Source organism: Tachysurus fulvidraco, chromosome 8 (assembly GCF_022655615.1).
Source record: "Tachysurus fulvidraco isolate hzauxx_2018 chromosome 8, HZAU_PFXX_2.0, whole genome shotgun sequence".
NCBI lineage: Eukaryota > Metazoa > Chordata > Actinopteri > Siluriformes > Bagridae > Tachysurus > Tachysurus fulvidraco.
In genome coordinates, this window is record NC_062525.1 from 11,522,571 (window position 1) to 11,541,921 (window position 19,351).

General features: G+C 38.5%; 1 protein-coding gene across 2 annotated transcripts in view; it reads right to left on the reverse strand.

Moving 5' to 3' along the window:
• Positions 1-17: 17 nt before the first annotated feature.
• jcada (junctional cadherin 5 associated a) overlaps positions 18-19,351 on the reverse strand; it is a 20,934-nt gene continuing 1,600 nt past the window's right edge. For both annotated transcript variants that reach the window (XM_027177546.2, XM_027177547.2), the window contains exons 2-4: positions 8,094-8,535; positions 2,922-7,039; positions 18-1,722 (exon numbers count right to left, since the gene is read on the reverse strand). In XM_027177546.2, coding sequence (XP_027033347.2) covers positions 1,688-1,722; positions 2,922-7,039; positions 8,094-8,422 — 4,482 coding nt within the window. In that variant the 5' untranslated portion in view covers positions 8,423-8,535 and the 3' untranslated portion in view covers positions 18-1,687. The remainder of the gene's footprint in view (positions 1,723-2,921; positions 7,040-8,093; positions 8,536-19,351) is intronic.

Sequence of the window (19,351 nt, forward strand, 5' to 3'; positions counted from 1 at the left end):
AATTCAAACAAACACAGTCCATGCAAACAGTTTATTAATTAATATTTTGTTGTAATGTACAAAGAAAGCACTTTTCCCAACACTGTGTTTAAAACCAGTTGCTTCGAATGTGTGCCTAGATAATAAACACTTTCCTTCTTTAAAATACTCTAAAAAATAATGTTTTTACTTTTAAATATGAATGCTTTCTTTTAGAAGATACAAATATGCATTTTGAAATATAATGATTTTTATTATATAGTACCAAATGCAATAAGATGCAAAACCCTAAACCCCAGTTTTCCCCATGATACACTACTTATCTCATGCTGACACAGAATAATTAATCAACACACAACAACAAAGACTTACACAAGAACACATACACAAATACACACATGTTCTGTACGAAAAATAGAGAGCATTATGAAAAGAAACATATTTTAGCCATTTATATTCTAAACCTAAACACTGATGACATTTGCCACTTACTGTTAAATGTACATCTGACTCTTTTCTCCCCAGTCATCTATAGCTCGTGGCCCGAGCGGACCAAATCTCTTTAAAGTGTATGACCGTGTGTTGTATCATTTTGAAGTTGTCATGTAGCTGTTGCTCATGTTCCTCACATATAACATATAACAGTGTTAAATGAATTACTAATACTGATGGTGCTCTAATAAGAGAACTTCAGGTGAAGACTACATTGAGCATGCAAGACAGTAAATAATAACAAAATACTCTTAACATGTCAAGCAAGATGTAGTGACAATATGAAATATACAAACGACACACAATACATTTTGACATTTCTGTTTCCAAAGGCACACCATCATCTGAAAGCTGGTTTACTGCACAGACTCTGCAGGAAATTACACACGTGACATTTGCAAAGTGATTGTAATCAAGTGAATAGAATTGCACGATTAAATGTCAAGTCATTTTATGTTGCATTTTCTTTTTGTACAGTCTGAGGATAGCTGGCTAAAAAATAAATACACATTTCTTTAGTTTTTGCATCTTTGACATGATATAATATTTTCTGCTAGTTTAATGATAATTACAAGCTCATGTTTTGTATATGATATTGAAAACAAGAGTAAACTGAATGGTATTATGTGCTTGAAAAATGACAAAGTTTCTAATAACAGCTACATGGGCACAATGATATGAATATGTCTGCTGTCAAAATACAACATTTAGTTGTGCTCTTTGATAAAATCTATTGCTGTAGGGTGATGATAGATGAAACAGATTAAATACACACTTATACTTTTGTTTTTGTACAATGGAAGACTTATAACAAACCTTTCAGTTTCAGTTAATAATATTTTTTTTCTTCTGCTAATAGAATTAAGCACTGAGATGATGTCTAAGCTGGCATGTTATATATTTTATTTTACTTGCTCTATATCTGTGCTGGTGCAGATAAAATTATTTACAGCTTGTAAATGTAACTCATTAATTTCAGGTTATATTCTTCTCAACAACTTGGTATGCACAGAATCATTCTCATTTTATTAAAAAAATAAGTAGTAAAAAAGATGCATAACGTGAAGAAAGTGTGCTGCCAGTTTTTGTTTAGAACAACAACAACAAAAATGAAGTTAATAAGAAAATGAAAAGAATTGACTGATTTCCCAGCCAGGTCACAGTGACAGGACAGGACAGTGTGGGCAGTCTGAGATGCTATGCCAATGTCCCGAGTTTACACCGTCTCAACTCGACTGGGATCATAAGAGTCTGAGGAGTAGAGGGAAAAACACATCGATTCAGCATTGTTTTAAAGGTAAAATGGACTATATTGCTACCAAACCTGCATTAATGCCAAACCAAATCTGAACATTCGATAATACTGAATTATTCAATAGTTCAACTGTTTACTAATATGTCCTTATTTGAATTAAACTTTAGTGCATAAGAGGATGTTTCAAAATCCGAGTGTTGGGAGTCAGACTGCGCTACACAGTTTGGGCTGTTTCAACACACCAGGGTGAAACTCAAGGCAACAATATTAGTTATGAGTATCAGTATAGTATTACTAGTAGTACTTAGTAATGTGTTGCAGAAAAATGTAAATCACTATGAGCAGACCTGGACCTGCTGGTGTTACATGACATAACCTGAACAATACTTCCCCCTTGTGGTGGAAAACACGTACTGCATTTACGAAACTTGGCAGATGCCCTTATACAGACAGGATTTTTTTGCAGCAAGATTTTATCTTTTACTATTCAATTTAGCACAATGTACAATATACAGTATGTACACAGGTTGGCGCTGTTTTGTGTGTTGTCTACTAGTGTTTTGTTTTTTGTTTGATGAGTGACTGCACTAAATTTAACAGCACAACCACCCCACTGCTCTTGTGTACTGTATTTGTTCACTGTTCCTTAGACTAAAAAGGATGTCCTTAGACATCAATGTCACTCTGACTGGACATGTATCCCAGCCAGACAGCTGACAATGATTTTTTTTCTTAAACTGCTGTTGCATTTCCTATTTGTAATCTTCGAATCTTTATGGTCATACCATCCTGCAGTTGTAATCAGTTCAGTAATGATGAATGATAAATCTTTAAATATCAGTTGGATTTGAAAGTTAATGTCTGATTATTTACACTTGACAGTTTTGAAGCAGGGCAGCAGAGTGGGGCAGCTGGGGGTTTTGCAGACCTCACAGTTTCAAGATCCCTGACTCATTTAAGGAAAATCCTAGTTTAATGATAAATAGTGGATTTAATGGATTCATCGAAGCTACTGACATCTTATAATGTGCTCACAATTATAAAATCAATTTCTCTGTATTTAATATCGTTTGTACTCGCTGTTGTCATTTCTATGTACCTTTGTATTACTATTTAATCTTATGACTTCCATGTTTAAGATTGTTCTTTTTGTTCTTTGGTAATTCATAAGAGTTTAAAATAAACTTGCAGTCACCTGAAACAGAGTGAATCTCATCATCCTCAAGTGAATCTGAATCAGTGGTCATACTAAAGGTGTCCGGAAGTGTGATTTCTCTCTTGACCACTGTTGCACTGCGTGACTGAGAGACTGGGGATAAGCAAGCCATGGACTGTGGTGACTTTATTATTGTTTCCACTATTTCTTCTTTTGTCTCTTCCTCCTCATCCCTAGTTCTATCAATATCCTCATCTCTCTTTTTCTCAAAAGCAGCTTGCCACTCAGCATTTACTCTCATTTCATTCGACACAAATTGGTCCTCTACTCCTTCTAGTACGTTGTCCTCTTGAACTCTATTTTCGGTTTCCTCCTTTCCTATTTCCTCTTCTCCCCTCCCTTTCTGGATTTCTTTTTTGAAACCGCTGACACATGACATTGACTCATCCTCCACAGCAGGATTAATGCGCTCTGCAGACATTTCTTCATTTCTACACACAGAAGATGGGTGATATACGATGGACTTGTCCGGTTGGCCTTCACACATGTCTGCAGCAGGCAGAACCTTTTTCTCACCTCCACACACACTTAAAATCAGATCCTCATCTTCAGTCACTGGCAGTGATAAACGCAGGTTATTGGGTGGAAACTCGGGTAAATCTAACACTAAAGAAGAAGTATGACTATCCTTACAGAACTTAGCTTCTGTAGAGTCATGGTCTTGCCCAATGACAGGATCATTCTCCATCATATGTATGTGCGTAGGGACTGTTGTCTCTATCACTTGCTTATACTCTCTACTCACATTCTGTGTTTCTTCATTTGGCCTTAGTGTCTTGGTTTGCATAACTAATTCAGCCTTTTCCAAGCTCTCTTTATCATGGTGCTCATTTTCTTGATCCTGTTTGCAACAGTCTTGACCGATAACCAAGGCTTCAGCTGGTACAGCAATGCCCAGGATCCTGGCTGCCCTTTGTTCAATTGACTCATGCACAGGGATTCCTTTGGCACACTGAATTTGATACAGATTACTAAGATCGTCTGATGGCATGCTATTGGCTTTCTCTTGACTCAGAAGAGCCTCCAGATGTTCATCTGCTATTGTTTTTTCATTGCTCAGATATGGATCGTCATCATAATCAGCATTATCATAGTTTGCCAAAAATGTGAAATGCTGTCTTCTGACACCATGACTACGAGGTGACCTTTCTGAGCCAGTGTTAACTTTGCTGCTCTCTGACACTTTCTTATAATCAGGTTTAATACCAAAGATTATATTACTGCTTGAACGCTTATGATTTGTGCTCAAATCAGGGCTGTTTGCATTTTGATCTCCTCCACTATCTGAAGATGTGATCTGTAAAACCTCACATGTTTCTGAGTTGTCAGAGGGACTGGTTAGCATTGGAGATTCGGGGCTTAAAAGTACAGGTGATCCCAGTTTCACTGAGTCTGGGACCGCTGTGTACACTGTAAGTCCAACATCTTTCAGCAATGATTCCTTTGGCACTGGAATATCCATCCTGTTCGACTTCGGGTCATCCTGCATCATACTCAGTTCCTCATAATTGGCAAACCCACTGTCCATCTCTTGTCTTGGTGATATGTAAGGATTTACAATCCTCCCAGACAGTGAAGAGAAGGCACTTCCGACTTCCCTGAAATCTTTACCTGTATGAGTTACGACTCTGTGCTCTAAATCTGACCTGAAATCTAAGTTCTCATTCTTTAGCTGTTGTTCTGGATTTATTTCTTTATGTTGCTGTAAAGAATGCATAGCCAACTCTGACCTAATCCTGTGTGTAGCCAACTCAGGTCTAATGAACTCTGTGCTCATGTTGTCTACCTCTAAAATGTTCCTCAGTGCCTCATCTAGGTCCTCTATAGTTTGATCAGTGGTTTGTTGTTTGGCATTTAGATCTTGCAGCTCCTTGTTAAAAGATTCAAGTTCCCCAATAGCATCCCATGGTCGCCTGTTCACAGGTTTTAACAAGAATTGGCCAAAGGCCTCTTGGCCATTTAACGCATGCGGTTTGGACGCATTCTTTCCCAGTGGAGGCTGCCGATCAGGAGATGGTGGTGAAGGCGTCGTTATGACTTGATCTGGGCTTTTTATACTTGAGCTGCTAGCTGTTTGTGTTGGGTAGAATGCACTGTTGCTGGAAAGGTTGAAATTCTTTTGGACTTTTATCGGACACTTGTAGTTGACACTGCATTCTGTAGCCGTCCCACTATCTGTGGACAATGGAGGGTCGCATGTAACCTGGGTTTGAGTAATTTGTGCATTAATATTTCTTGATCCCTCAAGAGAACCTGTCTGAGTCTCCTGGTTTTTATATTGGTCTCCTGGCCAGGATCCTGCATAGCACAATTCTTTATCAGCACTTGCTTGAAGAGACCAAATATCTATGGCCTCTTTTCGAAGTGGAGCCTTTTTGGTCCTTTTTGTGTTCATGGAGCTGCTGGATTGTATTAATTGAACATTTGCAATCTTTGGCATATCTTTGTTACAATGCTGGGTGACTGAATTTTCTAAAGGTGCTACTATTAAGCTTGACACTTTCTCATTGTTATTTGGATCAGTAGCTTCCTTGTTGACTACCATGTTTACTGGGACTGACACTAAACAGAACATAGTCTCTTTAACTTTCTTCTTGTTTTTCTTGTTTTCAGCTGCTGTTTGTGCTTCAAATGTCTTTACTTGGGTTACTGTCTTACACAATCGTTGGTTTATGCTAGGTTTCTGTTGTGATGATGTTGTTTGGAAGATACTCGAATAGTCAGGGCTGGCTGGGAAACTATTGGAGTTTTCATCATTTGTTGATTTTGAGTTGATCACCTCTCCTGAAACCTCCTTATGTACATTGACACAATCACTTATATTGCTGTTACTTGCTTCTGTGCTGCTGAATGATTTTCCTGAGAGCAGAAAGGCACTGTCTTCAGGAGATTTCTCAGATGAAGAGGTGATAGGGATATCTTTTCTGATATTCCTGATTTTGTCAGCATCTGTCAGTGAGTTCCCATCTATTTTCCCTCCTGAAATATGTCTGACTCGTGGGTCATCAAAGGGTATGTACTGAATATTCCCCATGTGCTCGTCCACATAACCAGGATATGCCTGTCTCCTACAGGGCATACTTCTTCTCCCATCCCTGTAATTGTCAGGCCAGGCCACTCCTGTCTGTCTCATGAACCACTCCTGGACCTCGGCCATTGCAGGTCCTTGCATATATGGGTCCCCCCTGTACTGGTAGTTCCCCATGGAATTGGCATAAGTCCTGTGCCCTCCCCTGATGACAGGCTGCCTCCTATATGATGGTGGAGGAATGTAACCCGGGGGCTCCATGCCCGACCCGCCAAGTTCCTGTGAAAAGTAATCCTGTCTGGAAAAAGGCAGTGGAGTTCTGTCTCTTGGGTGAGGCACAAAATCACCAGAGAGCATTTCTGAGCTTCCACGCATCTGCTGGTGAACCTCATATGATGGAGGTCTAAGAGGTCGGCTAAAACGAGGTTTTGATGGGGGTGCAGACTGTACACCTGACCGACTATTGTCAACCCATCGCTCCCTACTTTCCCCTTCACTGAGATTGCGACCTTGAGGGACTCGTGACTGGTGCCCATTAATTCTATAGTTTCCACCAGGATCCTGGACAGAGGATGACATGTTTAAGTACTGGATGCTGTCTGAGGGCATGGCCATTCTGGGTAAGGACTGAGATTTGGCTTTGGTCCTGGGAGGAACAGCACCCTCTGCTGTTCGGGGCTGCCGCTGCTCCTTTGCCCATCTTTCACCTTCACTTTCAGACATATGTCGACCGATACCTACAGCTGGACGCCACTCTTCTGTCCCCAGACTCTGGTACTTCCTCTCTGCTGCCATTTTCCACTGGTAGAGGGCCAGTTCACGCTCCCTGGCACGCGCACTGTCTGCTCTGCGTTGTCTCTCACGACGATGCTCTTCAGTGGTTAATGCTGACTCTGGTCTTCGCTGCATGCCCTCTGCTTTATGTTGACCACCTAATTGTTTACCCTGCGGCTCTCTGATGTCCACATAGTCCAGGAGCATGTTGAAGTCTTGACCTCGTCTCCGCCAGTAAGACACTTCAGACTCTGGCCTTAGATGAGTGTAAATTTCTCTGTGGGCATCATGGAATCTGCACCACAAGAAGCATAATACAATTATTTAGTGAGTTGTAAGGAGAAAAATCACTTTGTGAGCACAATTAACAACTATAGACAAGTAGTTTATATAATATATTGGAAAAAACAAAAAAAATCTTTGTGACCTTTTAATTTCCTCTACTTTTCTGTTCGTTCCCTTGAACTATTTCATCTTTACATTTTCATGTAAGGTGCTACAATATATGAATAATATTTTTTAAATTATTGTTAGTATATGGCCATTTAAAATGATCTTTCAGTGATGTGCAGTGAGTGTGACAATCCCTGATCAATGACCTGTTTTTGTACACTGAATTATCTTGTGCTGACCTCAAAAAACATCAAATGGATTCATGAATAAAATTTTTCCCAACACTCTAGTCAGCACTGCATTGACTCCACCTTTTGAAACAGCTGTGCTATAATTAGCAGCAGGGCAACGTTCACACTCGAGTTCATAATATTTTATTAATGTCGATGACATAATATATAAAGGAATAGAATCGTGACCTGACAGAAGCCTAATGGGATTTATAATTTATCAATAGATCTCCTCGAACGTGTAAAAAGGGATGATAAATGAGTGAGGTGATGATATAGTACTGTTTATAACATAACAGTCCTGTGAGGCAGGAAATGGATCAATGTACATCAAAATAGATGTAAGATAGCAAATGCATGCAATAGAGGAAGAGTTACTAAGGAAAAAAGTAGAGAAAATGGGACAGGAGCAGATGTAGAAGTATGGATGAAGGTAAATACCATAAAGTTAGTTGTATTTCTTAAATATATTCACAGAAATAGAGAAGATATGAAGAGAAATAAGGAAACTGAAACCTATCTTGTCCTATAACTGAGGAATAGTCCTTGACAGCTGACACCATTACATAACATGCCTCATCAACCCCAGCTAACCTAAACCTGAGCTGAAAGAAAATGAAGACTAATGTGATAAAATGCAGGGAGATTGTGTATGTCCTTGAGTCAGCAAGAACAGGTACATTTGTGTTAAATAAATTTATAGGACTGTAAAATACTTTGACTAACCCGCTGTCGCTGGTCAAGGTGCCTCTTGGCGAGTGTCCATCTACTAGATTAGCATTGTCCCCCTCTGTCCTCTGGTTCTTGTCCCTGATCTCTGTGTCACTGGGGACACCCCGAGATGATGTCTGATTCACACCAACACCATAAACACAGTCTGTTTTGTAGCCATTCACGGAGCCTTGTCCTGTCCGCTTGTCTGTGATTTCACACCGACTGCTGCTGCGTGTCGGCGGCCGTTGTTCCTGGGACGAGGATGAGTGCGATGGAGGAACATTGTTGTTGCTGCTGATTTTGTATCCATGAGAGATAAGAAGGTCCTCCACGCTGTACATAGCTAAGCACTAGTGTGTTGTGATGTCCAAAGTGTGTGCGTGGTTGTCGTCAGAGTTCTAAACGTCTTCCAGATGAGGCGTGTCTATGAACAGCTGCATCAGAGGGGCCATCACTGTGAAAAGAAATAAAATGGGACGAGGAAAAGTGGGAGAGGGAGAGAGTGAGAGATTTATTAATATGATTTTTCCCCCCAAAATCCCTTTGATGTGAAGACTGCGCCCCCTACCCAAAGGCGAGACTGTCAAACCCCAAAAAAGGCCCTACCTTACAACAAGAGAAACAATTCTCAATGGCTGTCTGCCTGCCTGTCTGTTCGATTACCCATTCCCATTCCCCTCTCACCCCCCGCTTCTCTTTCAGCACAGCAATGATACTCTATCCAGCCCACTGAAGTAGAAGGCAGCATGCCTCATGCACACTGACCCAATTAGAGGGAAAAATCATAGCTGCCACGTTACGCCACTGCTGACTATACAGATAATCAACAGGGATAAAACAAATCCAGCAACATCAGATGATAGTGAATGAAATGAGAATGAATGGAGCACTGTCATACTAATTACGACTTATACTCAATGCGTGCTCACTGACTAAGCAAGTCTTGAAGTGAATCCATATTTATGTGTGCCTGTGGTGGAAATCATAGCAGTGAAAATTTTCCAACACAACTTCAATCTCTCTGACATCTCAGCCTCAGAATCCTTTCTGGCTACAAGCTTTAGGTTCTTGAAGTTTGCAGTCTGACTGGTCTTTCTGTGCTCCACACTTCCCTGAGCCAATTTCTAACAGGAAAACAAGCCTTTGAACAAAGTGATAGAGTGACCTTTTGGGAATTAGATATAATCATTGGATTGAAAAGGGTTCACAAAGCATACCAGACACTAGCAAATGCTAGAAGCCTGTTCTGTATTTAACTAAGTGGTGTACAGGCACGCTTTGGAGTAACTCTGTTACTTTTGCTTTACTTTGTATTTGCTCCAACTTGGTAACACTGCACATCTTTAAACAAATATATATAGATCACTGATGAAAGGACTCAGCTGGAAAAACAGCTAATCACTTATCTTAACAATGTTCCAACACATTAGGGATCAATTAAAATGGAATAAACACAGCGTGTGTATAAATGCACTTTAACAAATTCATGTAAATTTATTTGCAGACAGACAAGATGATATCATATTTGGCAGGAGATTCTCAGTGTCTTAAAACTGAAAACCAAAACCATGCCAGCCAGACTGACTCAACTGGCTCTCTGTTACACCACAGCAGGAGAGAGTGTATGGAGAATGAGGTTATTTTTCAGTCCTGTTACACACACAGGGAATCATCAGACACTCTAATCATACCAGGACAGGTGTTTCAATCACATACAAAAAAATAATTAATAATTTACTCTCCATTTATTTTGACCAGGGTTACTGCTCACATCTCCATAGCTATGAATCTAAAACTTTAATTGCTTTAAAGAGTTCACCATCTATTCCGTTTAAATACCAGGGCTTATTTGTTTGTTCATTTCTTTATTCAGTCATATATTCATATATTCAGCTGCTGTGTTCTGGTCAGAGTCACTGTGAATCCGGAACCTATCCGGGGAATGCTTGGAATGAGGAGGGAATGCACCCTGGATTTCAGTGTGTAGTGTGCTACAGTGGATCCCAGATTAAAGTGTGCTTACACTGTTAAAGCTAAATGCTTTAGCACCAAAATACCATAGAAAAGCTGATAAAAGTTTTAGACATGAACCTGCTTATTAGATACTACACTATATATACACACATACATATATATATATATAATTTAATTTACCCTTTCTGGTTGGATTAACAAAGCAACTACATGGTTTGATATAATTAAAAGGTGAACAACAAAAACCAGAATGTTTAAAGATGACTGGATGGAAAAAGAACATTTTCACTTAATGTTCAGAATCTGTTATATCTGAAGCACTGCTACAAAACAAAACCCCTTCAAAATGATGCTTCTTATTTATAGGCTTGAACCTGAACACTAATACAAAGGCATTTAGACATCACTCCTTTGTTTCTCAAGCTGTCTAAACTGAAACATTGCACCTTCATAATCTCCTGCTTTAATATAAATCCTTCATGAAAGAAGCAACGATTTAACCTCTATGTTCTTTATTCAACCTGAGAACATCCATACTTTCAGAGGCACATGTGTGTGTCAGCTCTAAGAGCACAGAGAACACTAATGCGATTACCTTTCTTTAGGAACCTTAAACCTGTTAGTCTTGGAGGATAGACTCTTGACTTTCTCTTGGTGTCCCAACATACTGTAATATCTGAGACGATGAAAAAATCCTCTATACAAAACAGTGACAGTGCTGCACCTATAAAGATCCTAATTTGTGTACATACATTACAGATTTGGCTACAAAGCAAGGAAAGTTTAGTTTCATCTGAAAACTTTTATTATAAGGTTTCCACACACACCCACAAACTAAATGTATAACCCAAAGGCAACTGGAATTGGAAAGGTCTTGCTATTTGATACAACAGTTATGCTCTACTTTTTTGTAGAAATAAGCTGCAGCTGTCACCGCACATGGAGAAAGAAACAGGCCCGTTATTCTGCTGAGTAATACAGAAATTGTCTGTTGATTTTAAAAACATGCCTGCTGCTTTAATGATGACAAACAGCTTCTCAACGTGTCCTTCAGATAAGTGCAGATTGAGTAGATTTGGATGATTACAATTTTCTTTTGTAAATTTATGACCTATTTTTATAGCTAACATATCAGGCATGCTAAAAATAAGCAAGGCCACTTGCAGTTACTCACATAACTACTCTGAGAAGGAATAAATAAATTTCAAAGAAACAACTACATGGTTATATCAATGTTACAGAAAGCTTCACAATCCTACCCCAATACAGCAGGATGATTCTTCAAAAATTGTTCGGTTCAAACTGGTGTACATTTACGTTTTTGACTTGATTCGACTTGATTCTTTGGTGTACATTTAAGTTTTTGACTTGATTTGACTTGATTCTTTAAACACCACTAATGCTCCCTTGTCTTTTTTAGTTCATTCTTTCTAGAAACTAGGATTCTGGCTCTGCTCCTCTATAGACTCTGAAGCATGGCTACGGTACATAGCCTTGTGCTCACTCATAAATAAATCACACATTTTTAGGTCTCAGCTTTTGGAGGGCATCTGGTTTCTTCCTCACGCCCGCCTTCCCATCAGACGTGCAGTGAGCCCAGAGCTACCGTCCTGACAGTTTGGTGTCAACTCCTTATTCATAGCCTTACTGAGATTTGTGGAGTCCATTTCTATGAACGGGAGGATAGAGGAAAAGGTGGTACAGGACATAAACAGTGATGTTTGGAAAGTTCGAGCAAGCCTGTTGATCAATCTAAAATGTTTAAAGTGAAGTTTGTTTTATTTATTTGTTTGTTTGTTTTTAGTATAAGTTTCTTGATTTAAGTCTAGGATCTGTAGCAAATTGAAAAAAAAAAAGCATTGAAAAAAAATTTCAATGGCTGCCTTTAAAAAAAATGTAGCCTATAACTATTATCAGTTCTTGCACTTGATCTATCTGCAAATAACAAGTGAGTCATAACCAAAAGGAGAACAATAACAGGTCTGTCGTGTCCTTCAGAAAATTTCCATTTTAGCCGCACCTAATCATTGTTCTACAGGCTCGATTACAATGACGCCCTGACACTGTCCTTTAAGATGCACAGAAACATATTCAGTTTGGACCACAGTCACTTCATTGTTTCCTTCATGATATTGGACAGGTCAACCTCTTCTTCCTGAGGAGATGAGAATTACAGTACAGAGAAGTGTAACATGTTGAGAACCAGTGGCTGTGGCTGGATCCCTGGGTCAACAACATAGTCTTGTTAGTCCCACGTGCCAAACTTCAACATCCAGGGATCTTTCTCCGGGGATTTATCATTTGTGTTTTTTCCTGTCCTCTTCCTTCCAGAATATTTCTCAGTCTGTATTCATTTCAAGATAAAATAGAAAAGTAAAAGGCTGTTTTACAGGTTGGCCTTATACAGTAGCTCCATGTTGTCTGGTTTGATTTATATGTTCTCACTGATTCTGTCTGAGTTCTCTGGTTTCCTCCCACCTACCAAAAAAAAAAAAAAAATGTGTGTGTGTGTGTGTGTCGGTGTGTTATAGTGCCTTGTGATGAACTGGCATTTCATCCAGGGTGTGTTCCTGAACCCTGTGTTCCTAAAACTTTCTACACCAATATCCAGACCAGGATAAAGCTCTAACTCAAGATGTCAGAATGAAAGATTGATAAACAAAGGGAGGTGAAGACTCTCTGATTGATGTATAAGAATAGAATTGCCATTGTATAATAGCAGCATTATATACACACACCAATTAATACACATACATATCAATAACTGTTTTAAATTAAACAACACATGTACTTTAGAGTATCTTTCATAAAGAAAATTTGGGATAACATACATTTGTAAGGACTATTCACTACCAGTCCACCAGAGGGGGTGCTGGCAGGGGGTTGCTAAACCTTGTTTAATGTCATGTAATTATGTGTTTACCTGTTTGTAATTATTCCCTAATGTGTCAAAATATTTATACCTGCCCTTTGTTATACCTATCTTTGTTAGGTCATTGTTTGCTTTTGTGTTGGGACTGCCGGGTTGCGTTTTGTTTTTGATCATGTTTTGAGTATCTGTGTATTATTCCCTTTGTCATGTTTCATGAATTGCTTTGTGTGTTAAATTCTGATATCAAACAAGGACCTGGTACATGACAACATTTTTTATTCATTTCAATAATTAAAAATGACCCAGTATGATTTTCCATATTTACATGACAGAAATACCTGTTTATATATAATTTATGTAAAATTTCTTAAAAAGGAGTGTGTCCATGTCTGACAAGGTGCTAGAGAAAAACTAATAAATCTTCTTTCTACTTTTAGCACTGATATTCTTCACTGTTAATAATTAGTATTTTGATGTCATTTGACCTTGAACTCTGAAATTAAAAGACAAGGATGTGTTTTCATTGTAAGCCTCAAACCACGGGTCTTTCAGAGCTGACTGAAAACATCAGACAAAACTACTTTTTAAAGTGGTTTCTAAAAGCTGACCTAAAGGCAAAGATTAAAGAGGCCCTTTGTCAGAAGATAACAGCCCACCCTGAGAACCAAATCCTGAGCATTTCCAACTGTCTACATCTAATATTAGAAGAGTCAGACATCTCAGCCTCAGTGTGATAATGCCAGCCAAATTTTCCCCAGCTTCTTTACGCACAAAGACACTCTAATCTATGCCTTCAGGCTGAATGCTGAAGCAACACACTACTCTTGGTTTGTTTAGCACTCATCCATGGTTACTGATGTTTTCCTTTTCTGAAAAAAGGGCTTTCCAACAATGGAGTACAAGAAAGGTGATGACTGGGGCACTGCAGAAATGCTTCCTGATTACATTGGAGCTGTTATCATTGGATTGTTAGACAGGAAATAGTGCTTTGTTCACAGTGGAACTAACACATTACAAACGCCAGTGCCAGCTTTCTGCTTCATAGAAACACACATGTTCTCCATCCCGTCATTGCACAATAATGATTAAGGCTTTTAGTGTATTCTCAATCTGTCATTTATTGTATTTCACAGTTAAAAGCAGCATGAAATGTGTAATCCAAAGGGCGGAGTATGTCGATTCAAAACTTATTTCAGCTACACAGTCAGCAGGTTACGCTGTAACCCAAAGCCAATAGAGATCTTAATCAAGACGTTTATCTGTATCTAAGTCTTCAATTAACTATCAGTAATGTTTGATATTTCATGGTTATCGAGACATCTCTCTCTCTCTCTCTCACACACACACACACACACACACACACACACACACACACACACACACACACACACACACACACACACACACACACACCATACACACCACACACACAGTGTATACTGATTTAAAGTAAAACAGGACACAGTTAAACAATCTTTTCCAACAAAAACATAGGGTAACATTTACAGAGAAGTACTTGCCTGGAAGACGAGAAATCTTTGGCATCAATGTGGAATTCAGGCCTTGCAGGTCAATATATCTATATATCTTGATGTAAGCAGCACTGGTGCCTATAAAAATCAAAGTACTGAGCTTGACTTATGGCTTAGCCTATTCTGCAGCTTGCTTCTTGGTGCAGAGCTGTTTTTGACTTGCTCAGCATGTCTGTAGGTAATTAGCGTGCATCAAGGGGTTTGGACTAGCATGAGACGTCAGTGACAAAGTCTATCACCTCAAAGTGCTCAGATCAAAGAATGGGAAGTAAAAAAAACTACGGTAATTACAGTTTAGGAGACATTAATACAAACGCCTCACTGCTAAATATGTCGGTCGTAGAATGACTGAGGATTTGACTGAACATAGAAACTGGTCCTAATTTTTTTTTTTTTTTTAAAATGATCACAATATCAATAAATACTATCTACAACCCTATTGGACTGAATGATGAATGTGAAGAACCTCATGCAAGAAATAACTCTCTGATACACCTCTATTCAACCTGAAGATTCAACAATCACAATAGCATATTAGGGTTCTCAACCAATGCACACCATTACCATTACGTCATTGCAATTAATTTGACGAGAAGAAATTACACAGGAGAAAGTGAGCGTTACGATCCATGTGTCTTCCATATGGCTTTAAGTCCTCCACTATATGAGTCTGTCAAATCATTAGGCAACAAAAGCAGGCATTCACCTTTCATCACTTTTAATTGCGACTAATAATCCAGCTTTATACTAATCTACATATGGTTGCACTTTGCATGCTATCACAACCAGAAGGCTTTTAAAAGTTGTAAAAAGCTTATTTTTCCACTGAAAGGTACGTATGAGAGAAAAAGCAGTTCCTGCAAATTTCAATAGAACTGCAAACACTTCAGTCTTACTGTATAAGTTTTGATCAAGGGTGATAAAGTTTGATCAATATTTTCTCTTTATTCCTTCTTGTTATTAAGATTATTCCTAATGTTATCTAGAAGTAACAATCCAGTCATATAAACAACCAGAGCAAGTGCACTCCTGCTTGTGCTGAGATTTTTAATAGACCGAATAGAAATGTCTTGGCAAATAGTCCAGATACATAATAAAAGTTTTTATTCCTTTTTTATTGCGAGAAAATTGCACTGTCATTTTACTTCTCATTCTCTCTTAACAAGCAGTTTATTTTGGTGTGGTGTCCTAGAAAAACTTTTCTTAAACTGAATTGTGTCTCTTTTCCATATAGCTCTATCATGACATTTTAAAATATGCTTATCCTGAAATGTAAAAAAAAAAAAGGTGAGACTTTCATTGAAAAACGTTTGTCCGCTGTAGAGTAGGTGAACTACCCTAACTACAGTATCGAGTTACAAACCAAATGGATTAGGCTTATGACTGCTGTACTTTAAAGCCTCTGGCATTCTGACAATTTTATCAAAATCTGACATTCACTGTAAGGTAATTGCACTTAGCTATCAAGGTTTTAAGCACTGGCTGTGTTTTTGAAACCGACTCCTTCCCTGACATGATCTTTGCAGGGAGATATCCTGGGTGCAAAAACGTCAATTTAAAAAAACATTAATTTCACTAAAATATGTTTGATTTCTTAAAACTGAGCTGTTAAACTAGCTTCACAATCTTTTATTTTTCTGTCTGTTTGCCAAGATTTCAGCCATGGTGGCATCTGATGGGAATTCCCAAAACACTACATGTGCAGCTTCTATGCTGTGCAAATTACTGTGTGTTTTCTGATTCTGATTTAAAGACAAATCTGCAAAATAGTTAAATTGTGTGCACATTTCACTGTCATACTTTATGGCTACAGAGCATAAATGCAAAACCTGTGCTATACTTGCAATATAATCTTGCTGATTACATAAGCACTATAAGTTATTTATCGAGGCTGTGAATAAATGTACATAGACAGCCCTTTTGAATCCGGACAAATCTGTTAAACTCATTGAAAAACAATGAGTCATGGAATATCTTTGCAGTGGCTTTAGTGGTGTTTGACCAGCCATTTCCGATGCAGCTACAGCTCAGGACACACTCACTTAGAAGGCACTGTGACCTCACACTCCACACACAGAGCAATGATAACAATGAACAAAGTGTGCTCAGGGCATACGGATAAACAGACCCTCTGCAAGTCAATTACACAATTCTTTGGCACACACACAAAAAAAGGAACACACACAAACACTGACACACTCCAGCTTCTCCTACTGCTTCCCCCTGCTTTTCCATTCTCTCTCAGCCTCCCTGAGGGACATCAGTGTCTCTCACACAATACTGCCCTATCTTTGCTTGTTTTGGGGACGAGCTGAACTGAAGGGTGAGAACTCGTCAGCTAATAGCACACATGCTCTTGGGACTGTAATGTAAATTCAGCAGCAAAATGGGAAATGAGTTATGATGGTCTACACTGGACAGACTTTACTGTTACAGAGTAAATATAACACAGAACCAAGCTTTATAATCTATAGAAACCTGTTATTCGCTTGTTTACATTAATGTTTCTCAAATTCAGGGTCTGTGAAGTATTTTAGAAAAAGTCCAGGAAATGTTTACACTATTTTATATTATTTCATTTATATTATTCTAATGAACTGCTATCAGTTTTGCAGCCTCAATCAGACAAGGGTATATAATCTATAATACATGCCAGATATAGCTTGTTTTTTATAGACTAATTATGGAAATAAAGGAGCAGAATGTCATTTTTCAGCCCATTGTCCCTGGAGAGATAAATCACAATTGCACAAATGAAAACATTTCACCGTCACCCTAACATATAACTTTTTGTTGTTAAACCAAGCATACCTCTTAAGGTTTCCTCTTAAGTAAAAAGAGCAGTGTCATGCAGTGGAGGGGTGGAGCCTATTTCTGGGCCAGAAAAATAAAACAGAAAACTCAAAACAATAAATTGAGCTAAATCCATTGCATGGCATTAACTTTTCTGACGTATCCTCAAAATTATTTTATTATGCAGTAATGATCGTATAGATCATAAATTTAGAAGCATGTCATATATGTTGTAAATCAATCCTCATGCACACACTCTTTTCTAAATATATATGAAAAATGTGAGGAAGCTTAGTGAATTTGTTCCTTGTGACATTCATACTATGACTCAACTTTAGCAGAATTAGTTAATGATATTTAGCAGACACTTGGAAAGCAAGTGCTGGCAGCAAGAATAAACATGAAACTCATTTAGGATGAAGGAATGAATGTCTTTTATCAGCAACGCAGGAAGACACAAGTGCTCCATCCATTGATCTTTAATAAAGAGGAAGGACGCTCGCTGCTGTAGGACATTCGATGAAAGGGGTATTGATTTTAACACTGCTGGCAGATGTCTATACACACAGGAATCTTTTAGCAAAATTAACAGATGAAAAGGAGCATGTAAACAAGACTATAAACAAGACTTTCTATTAAAAAAAAAGTTAAATGAAAAACTGACAGGTGATAATAAAAAATATACGATAACTGTCAACACAGCACACTGTGCTTCTATTGTAGCATCTTATGACTATTAAAGTGAAAATACCACACCAGAAATACTCGTGTATTACAATCACAGTACAATCACATTATGTGACTAAGTATAGAAATTTGGTCCTGTTAGGAAATAAAAACTGCTCTGTTTGCCACGTAGGCCTAATATCCCACAAGTTAAGTGACTTTCTGTATTTGTCAAGCATTCTCATTCCGCTTCCTTCCACTCCTACAGACTCTATAGTACAAGTGCATAATATTGCAATACAGGCCTTTGCATTAATCTTTTTGACAAAGCATGCAATATGCAAACAAACACAATAGACATAACGTTACGTTCGCCTCACACCTCCAGGGTTGGGGGTTCGATTCCCGCCTCTGCCTTGTGTGTGTGGAGCTTGCATGTTCTCCCCGTGCCTCGGGGGCTTCCTCCGGGTACTCTGGTTTCCTCCCCCAGTCCAAAGACATGCATGGTAGGTTGATTGGCATCTCTAAATTGTCCGTAGTGTGTGAGTGTGTGAGTGAATGAGACTGTGTGTGTGCCCTGCGATGAGTTGGCACTTCGTCCAGGGTATATCCTGCCTTGATGCCCGATGACGCCTGAGATAGGCACAGGCTCCCTGTGACCCGAGATAGTTCGAATAAGCGATAGAAAAGGAATGAAAGAATGTTGCAAGATATATTAAAAGATGTCAACTCCATGTGATTTTTTTGCATCTATACAACATTTGTTAGACTGTATATTTATAATCACACCCTCCAGTGTCACCCATGAGGATGGGTTCCCCTTGAGTCTGGTCCCTCTCAAGGTTTCTTCCTTTACCGTCTAAGGGAGTTTTTCCTTGCCACTGCTGCCTGAGTCACCTCAGACTTGCTCATTGGGGATATATACATACACATTGTGAACTAAATCTATCTAATATTAATCTTGAATTTTTGTATTCTATTAATCTTTATATTATTCTTATAATAACCCTTTGTTCTATGTTTATGTTCTGTAAAGCTGCTTTGAGACAATGTCAATTGTAAAAAGCGCTATACAAATAAACATGAATTGAATTGAATATCATAGTAAAGCTGTCCAAATCCTCCAGCTCTATGTATCGTGCTCAAGGATACACTTACTGCATGATAAATCTCTACTCACAGCTGAACATGTGAACTTTTAACAGAATCACAATCACTATATTGTTTAGATGTACACCGTAAAGCATTCACTATATGTACACTATAACAAAACAGAAGAAAAACAAGAGCTATAAGAGTCATAAGCATAAATCTGGTCTCACGAAAGTTTCCTGTATGTTCAAGGGATTCATACAAATAGCAGAATGATCTGGCAGCTTAGGAAGTGATCCAGTCATCTTATGACAGCTAATTGTGTGAAAAGTGAAGGAGCT